The sequence below is a fragment of the Quercus lobata genome, chromosome 3 (genome assembly GCF_001633185.2).
Source record: "Quercus lobata isolate SW786 chromosome 3, ValleyOak3.0 Primary Assembly, whole genome shotgun sequence".
NCBI lineage: Eukaryota > Viridiplantae > Streptophyta > Magnoliopsida > Fagales > Fagaceae > Quercus > Quercus lobata.
In genome coordinates this window covers 14195889-14203978 of record NC_044906.1, presented here as the reverse complement: position 1 = coordinate 14203978, position 8090 = coordinate 14195889, and the positions used below count along the sequence as shown (strand labels likewise).

Sequence of the window (8090 nt, the reverse complement as noted above, 5' to 3'; positions counted from 1 at the left end):
TGCCTTAAGGTCATGACCTATACGCTGCTTGTTGGTCAAATTCTTTCATTCTGGCCTTTAATTAGTCACTTTTACTATTTATATTTTTTATTTTTATTATAAATTTCAATTTAAAATTGAAAATAAGGTCCCTTCTGTTTTGGGACATTTCCTAGAGCCTGTAGAATTTGAATTTGTAATTTTCTCAATTTTGGAATTTTAGGTGATAACTATTCCTCTTAGGTGAAGAAGCAAGTTGTTTATAATTTGACAAAAGCCAGATAAATTATAGGATGATTAATTAGATTCATGACATTATAATTCTATCCTTCAGTCACTATTGGACCATGAATAGCACAGGCACACACATAGTGATGATAAATTGTATGCTACATATACCACTTACTTGTGGAACCCTATAAATTCAACATAATCAGACTACAACAGTAATAACACCATGTAATTCTCACGCCATCACTGAAAATCTCCACTGATTATTTACACATTTTCGTAGTTAGTACTTTGGTTGCCAAATTTCGAGCACACGTGCACAGTTCTTCCCAATAAGGGCAAGAAATTGTGCTTGCTCTACTAAAATTTTCAACTCTTAGTGCCTGCATTCAAAATTTTACTTTCCTACTGATCATGATTAAGCAAAGACATTTCTTCTATAAATTCTTGTCCTTGAGTTCAATATTCATCATCTGCATCTAATAGAAACAGAGAAAGAAGATAAGGTGCTCCAAGATGTTCAACATTGTTTGTTTCATTTGATTTGTAATTGCATTGTTAAATTATATGTTAATCTTGGTTTGGTTGCTTAAACTGCCCATAAAATTCACTAATTGGTTTTTAAGTGCAGGTTAACATGAAGACAGTACTTGTGGTTCTGGGTGCTTGTGGATTACTCTTGCTTTGTATCCAAGGTGATGCCAAAAGGTTTCTCTTAGAAGAGGTGACCAATGGTGCAACTGATGTAAAGCCAAATAATCAACCTGAGAAGTCAAGCACAAAGGGAAATCCAAAATTAGGTTCAGTGCCAACAGTTGATGCCAATAATAAGAACAAGGAAAGCAACACTTCCGACGAAGATAACGACAGTGAGGATGATAAGAATGAGAGTTATAAAAGTTATGGAAATCCTTCAGGATCATCGACTGAGAGACACCATCTTTATATAACAGAATGCCCGCCTACAAAACCAGATTGTGAGAAGAAGGTGTGAATTAATATGTATACTATGATATAAAACAGAGATAGTGTAGCAAAATATGTCACAATAGGTTTATATCACATCTTTGATGTTTTCTTCTGTGCTGTTTAGCATATAAGTAAAGCATCCCATATGTGATTTGTAACTTCTATCAATAGTTTATCGTGGTTGTATAGCCTCCTGTCCCAGTACCTATGTGTAAATCACTGTAATGAAATAAAATCATCACTTGTATGGTTTGGTGTGATATAGTATGTAGGGATGACGAATAAAGGTAATATTTTGATCATTCTGTTTGGAGGGTAACATAACTTGAAAGGCCATATATACAGATTTTATCATCAGTAGCTGGAAGTGCTCAGAGAGACTCAAGGTGCATTAAAACTATCTTTTCTGATTAAAGATACGTCAATCTCTATTACAAATGAAAGTGGGTGGAAATAAATAGAAAATCTCTGACTTTTAAGTAGCAAAATTTCCTCAGCTAATCAAGTTTTGAATTCTTTTAGTCTTAGTTAAGATGGAAGCCTACAGAAAAGGAATGCTTGAATATGATAGATCTTCTGATAGCACTACCATGGAATGTGTAGAATACTCTCTGAAATGAAAATGGATAAGACCAGGTAAAAGGAATAATTTACTACTAAGTTTATATGCAACCTTGACTCTTTTTTAAACTTCTTTAGATATTCCTAATGAAAAAAGTCCAGAAGGCTAATCATTTCTGTTTCAATATAACTTCCCAATTTCTGTTCTTGAACTCATGGGATTCCAAGAGTTGATTCCATGCCTAAACAAGTAAAACTGTCCAGGTTGCCTCAATAAAACATAACCCCAATGTAAATAAGTAATAACCAAATCCAAAATCTGACTATACAAGCCGCACACACAACAACAACCCCCCCCCCCCCCCCCCCCCCCCAAAAAAAAAACCCTACTGTATTCAATTTTCTTCCTGGCACTAACTTGCTACACAATTCACACTCTGTAATGACCTCCTTCTCCATATATTCATGCTTAGATTGCATCTATAAGCTTATTCGTGTGTATATAAATTAATAGCAGGCAGACTCAAGTAGTTTGTCAAAATTAGAATTTTTTTCTAAAAGAAGGGTTCTCTTGTTGACCTGTCCAGGTCATCAATGATGTATATGTCTATTCCGGGAGTCTAGTTTTCATGTTTTAGAAGTTGGTGTCTTCTCAATCATTATTAACATGCCACCAAGTATGGCAGGAACATAAAACTATAATGTCATTTTTTAGTTGGGTTCTTCTCTATAAACATGTGATCAAGTTGGGCAGGAATTTAGATTTCAACAAAATCTTCTCTTTTTTTTTTCAATCTTGAAGTATACCATCTCCATTTGAAATCATTGGTTCTGTTCTGTTCGTTGGGGGTTTGGATCAAATTTTCCATTGCTAACCTCTGCTGTTTCTGCTTCCTCACCACATTGACACCCCCCAACTTTCTTAAGGAGACCTTACCAATAATCCTTGGCATGAACATCTTCCATTTTTTAAATGATGATAGTGCACACAGTCCCTCACAATTCTCTCTCAGTTGTAAACTTTAGAAATAAGCTTTATGACTGTATGGCATTCCTCACACATCCTCAATTAATCACAACATGGATGGCTGTTTCCGGTGTTGTGTTAAGTAGTCCAAAAGCAATTGCAAGCTTCTCACTATGGTGTTGAGTGAAGTTTCCTTCTCTTCAATGTCAATCAAAACTTGGGATAAACATACTGTTTTCACATTATGTTTGTGATAGTTTTCTGTCACACAGTTTATGTTTAGACAGTTCAGTGGAGAAAGCTGTTTAAGAATAGATCTTTTTTCTAATCACCTTACAACAATTAAAATTGGAGGAAAAAAAAAAATCAACAACTCTGCATTTAGATACTTTATGACAATTTTGCTAGACAGAAATTCATCAAGTTTGGGAAGGTAGAGGAGAAAGGTATCAAAAGCTTTGAAATAGATATAGGCCATAGCCCCCAAAAGCTGTAAAGAGGATCCAGAAAGAACGTGATAAACATTTCACTATTCATTTCATAAACTGAATCATGCTAACAAGACAAATTGAGAAAATATTGCTCCAGCCTGAAACATAATGGCAGAAGGGCTTAATTAAGTGCATGATTTTTCCAAGACTACCACTGCGTCCTTGACAGCATGATTTCAGCATAAGAAAGTGAACATGTTTAGCATTTCTGTTCACGAATTTCTCCAAGGAAACCAAAAGATTGAAAAAAAAATTGTGTAGGTCAACTAAAACACCTTTTGACTGATACAAAATTGATACAAGTGGAGGGTCTGTAATGCACTTCTACTCTTTTAGCTGCTGCCTAAACAAAAAAAGATAATGATAGAAGCTCATATGGCCGATGGGAAACATGTACACATATTCAAAAGCTCCAAAAGAAAACACTACTATATGCAAAAGACAGACCAAAGAAGGATGCATGTACAATAGTACAAACAGTACAAGTACCCATCTTCTAATTTATATAGGGCACCTTCCCCCATCACAAAAGAAACTCCACAAACTGAAGCTCTAGAGCAAATTGGATCCTTCAGCTGGTACGTCGAGAGACCCAAAGCAGTCAATCTGAAGTATAGGGTCATTCATCATTGTAATGGCCAAGTTGACAGTTGATTCATCAGGCACAAGGAAGTTCTCTACCTCAGTTTCCAAAGTCACATGGTAGTCACCATCCAGGCAAGTCTCATGAGTCTTTGTAATTTGCAGGTTCTGGCAATCGCTGAAGGCTGCCATTTCTTTCATTTTTTCCCTTTCTTTGAAGGTAGCCATTTCTTTCACTCTTTCCCTTTCTTTCATACTTTCCTCGATATATGGCTGCAAGAATATGGAAAAGATAGTGAGAGTAGGGGACACACATAGACACAATACTAACACTCATAAGTCATATAAATTAACAAACATATAACATTCAGCTGCACTTCTACAGCTGTGTAATTCACAGCATCCTCATCCTCTAAACAAACTAAAGTTCATGAAGGCCCACAGGTATATATTCTAGCTTGAGGTGTAGTCATACCTGTCGCTCCCTCTCGGAGAGGCTTCTCCATGCAACAAGTGCCATTTCTCGGACATTTTGGCGCTCCAAACTGTCCCCATGAGCAGTCCTTAGTCGAGTACATTCCTCCTTCATGAAGATGTGATATGCAGTCCTTAGCCCCCGTTGAGCACCTGGACGTTTCTTTGTCTCTTTGTTTTTGGATGGCGTCTGTGGGGACAGTTTTGGCTCTGCAGTTCTAGGACCTGCTAAAATGTGCAAACATAATTAAAGTATCCATGTCACTTCATATAAGAATTCTACAGTGTCCAGTGAACTTGGGATAGCTACAAATTTGCTTCTCTGCACACCCTTTGAAAAAAATTAGCTCCTATAAGCTAAGTCCAACCATTAATAGCCCATATTTTAACACAGTTTCAATTACATTACTTTCAACTAGTTGAGTTTTAGGTAGGAACATTTAAGAACAATAAGAAAACATTGGGCCACGTTCCATTTACCAAGTTGAAGTTTGTATTCATGGGATGAATTTAGGTTTTACCTATTGACTAAGGAGGAAAAAATTTCAGGGTGAGCCAAGAACTTTATTACAATGCTTCAGTTCTTTATATATTAAGTAAACAAAAAATTTTCCACAATAGACCAATTAAAGGGGTAAACCATAACTGAAGAATGTGAAGGGTTATTTTATTTTATTTTTTTCACTTTATGAAGAATTTTCTCCAATTTCTGAGCCTTAAATGATTTCCCAGTAAAACTGTGCATGATTCATCTAAGAAATTACTTGGTAATTGAAGATTTAATGGTGTTTAAGGTCAAGCAAATTATTCTACCAAGTCAACTACAATGACAGACCTGGCAACAATGGAAAAGCATTGTCCTTGCACATCTTCTTCATCACTACATTATCTTCAATAGTTGTAAAATCAAATAAATTGTCCCCACTCTTCCGCTTCATTCCTGAGCAATCTGCATCATGACCCAGAAATTATCATTCTAAAACGGTTGGCTCTAAACAGCATTGTCCCAATAATTTACTTTCAGGTGGTAGAAAGAAACAACTCTGAGCAATAACCAAATTATTTATGTAATTCTTAATACCTCCTTATTTATATACAACTATACAAGAAATTAAATACAAATAAAAAATTAAATAGAGAGACCCCCAAACCCAAGGAGGTAAAATAGAAAACATAACTGAAAATGTCAAAAATATTTTAGATTGCCCATTTCCTTGGAAGTTTGTCTGTCAGAAGCAAATTCAGTTCAGCATAATTTGGCAGAACCTATTAGATCAGCTTTTGTACCTGAAGCTCTAGCTGCTTTTGCTGGTTCCCTATAGAAGTAAGTTAGCTCAAACTTGTACAGAAAAAGTGCATAAAGTATTTGAAGTTGAGTATGAAACTTCATATTGTTTCCTTCCAATTTAAGAGCAAACGCAACTTCATCCCATCTCCTATCCTTAGTAACCTGCAAACACAATCATATAATACTAAATTCATGACAATGGTTTGTTTGTGGCTCAAGAGAGGTCAATTTAGGAATGGAATACAGTAGTTTTCATAGCACAAGAGCATATGCAATTTAAAAATAATGGTTTTCTCCCATTCTTTTTCTTTGGTTGACTAATTTGTCATTGTCCAAACCTTGTCTTGTAAATTCATTCTTAACATAATTACATGGCCTTCAAAGGCAGAGCCGAGGGGCAGCAAGGGGAGATGGTCTTGAACAAGTTCATACTGTCATGAATACGTGAAATTTGGATTAAGAAAAACCAAAAATTTACACGGTAACTTTTTCTTGCATTCAAGTACTCAATTTGTTAGAATTATGTTTCTACTCCTTAAAAAAAAGTAGCAAGATCAGAGTTTCTACCTTCTGCAGGATGAAAAACACAAACATAGAAGTTAATATCCGATAAAAGCATCATTTTCAATGGATTAGAAAACCTAATGATCACTGCACTTGTACTTCAAGAAACTACTTCTGAAAAGAGTTTATGTAGATAACATAATCATAATGCTTCAAGAAATAGATAATGTGGTACAATTTGACAAATAAAAGAAACTTACCAGATGAAATCCTCCCCTAACAGTCACTTCTTTGTAAAAGAGATGCAAGTCCAACATTGTTTCTCTTGCATTAAAGCTGCCAATATTACACATCCAGACAAAAAAAGGGAAGTAGGTATTAAACTCTCCCATTAAGAAGTATAAATTTCTATAAAATATTAGGAAAAGTTAACAGATGCCTAAGCCTTGGTTTATGAGATATTTTTAAAAACTTTTTATAGGAAAAAAAAAAAGTTAATTTTTTTACAACTTTTTATATTTTAATAAGAGTGGTGTTAAAATTTTTTTAAAATAATTTATTAACAATTGTCTAACAGCAGCACTATTTACGTAACTCTAAAATATTTACCCAAGTGAGATTTTCCAGGTTGGTTTGGATTCCCAAATGAATTAAAAATATTAATATGTATAACAAATATTTAATCCAAACTATTTATTAATTAAGGGGGAAAAAAGACCACTTTATTATTATTATATTATTATTATTTTGAGAATGCATGAGAACCACAATGGCAGTGTTGAAATTAATAACATAAAAAAGGTCAAAACAGACAAAACATATCCACGTCACTGAGTCTAAGCATGCATTAAAAGTACAAACTCTATGCTTTCTCTCTCATCCACAAACGATGAAAAGTAAAAAAATAAATAATAAATAATAAAAAAAGCCACTCAACTTTTCTTCTTCAACTCTTTCTCAACAACCAAACATAGGAAAAGCAAAATATTCCCAAAAAAGGAAAAAGAAAGAACACCCATAAACTTTTCTTTTCACAACATTTTCTCAGCCACCAAATAGAAAAAGAACTCATTTTGGAAACAAATGTGGCAAAAGTTCAAAACAAAGAGAAAAAAGTCAACAGAAAAAGATAGCTACCTTTCTTCCATTTTCCCATTGTTTCTTAGCAACCAAACACTATTCAAACCAAAAAAAAAAAGAAAAGATTTTTTGTTACTGAATCTCCTAAGATATTAGTTAGTAAACCATTTTATTTTAGAAAGCTATTACTAAAAAAAAAAAACATTTTTTAACTGCTTTTTCTATTTTTCATAAACACTGTGTCAAAAACTTTCTTATTACGTAGGCCAAACAAAATAAATAAATAAATAAAACCCTACACTCTCCACTTTCTTTTCACAAAATTTTCTCATCCACCAAAATAGAAGACAAACTCCTTTGCCAAAAAAAATTATAAAAATTAAGGCAGAATCTCAAAACAAAGAGAACTAAAAAGTCAACATAGCAGAGAACCAAGAGGGTCTTGAACTTTGTTAATATTAATACAGGCTAGCAAGAAATTAAACTCACACTAGGTTCAGCCCCCAAGACTCATACAGCTCACTGAGTCTGTTGTAGAAACTCTCTGCAGAGTCAACCTGCAGCTGCATGGGGTACTGTTTTTGTTTTCCTTTGCCACGATTAACACTATCATCAGACCATTGTGAGCCGTTGATCTTGCCCTTTGCTGATACCCTCTTCTTGTTTTCACTTTGCATGTTGTTCATCCTTTCAATATCAACAATTCTATGCAGCTTCTTCTTCTTCTTCTTCACCATTCCTCAAGTGAAATTCTTAAGACTTTCAGTGCATATATAGTAATAGTATTATATATAGGGAAATACACAGAGACAGAGAGAGACAATGTGTGTGTACGTGTGGTTTTCATGGGGTTCTGGTCCCACGTGGATGAGATCTGGGCCGTTAATAGTGTTACATCTAAAAGCTGCTTTCACCTTCTTGATGCATGTGATAGTTAGAGACGTGTTGGTTTTGTCCATCAAGA

General features: G+C 34.4%; 1 protein-coding gene across 1 annotated transcript; it reads right to left on the bottom strand.

Moving 5' to 3' along the window:
• Positions 1-3377: 3377 nt before the first annotated feature.
• LOC115980380 (high mobility group B protein 10-like) lies at positions 3378-7863 on the bottom strand. The gene is made up of 6 exons (XM_031102634.1): positions 7616-7863; positions 6307-6382; positions 5542-5704; positions 5090-5203; positions 4256-4479; positions 3378-4053 (listed from the first exon to the last, which is right to left on the bottom strand). Exons 1-6 carry the CDS (start codon positions 7861-7863, stop codon positions 3751-3753), a joined length of 1128 nt encoding a protein of 375 aa, XP_030958494.1. The 3' UTR covers positions 3378-3750.
• Positions 7864-8090: the final 227 nt, after the last annotated feature.

What these genes read in the sequence shown, in the direction of transcription:
- LOC115980380 (XM_031102634.1), bottom strand. Translation starts at nt 7,863, where the DNA reads ATGGTGAAGAAGAAGAAGAAGAAGCTGCATAGAATTGTTGATATTGAA. An exon ending in AAAAGCAGCTAGAGCTTCAG is followed by an intron (nt 5,204 to 5,541) that starts GTACAAAAGCTG and finishes GTCATGATGCAG; the next exon opens with ATTGCTCAGGAATGAAGCGG. An exon ending in TGCTTTTCCATTGTTGCCAG is followed by an intron (nt 4,480 to 5,089) that starts GTCTGTCATTGT and finishes ACATTTTAGCAG; the next exon opens with GTCCTAGAACTGCAGAGCCA.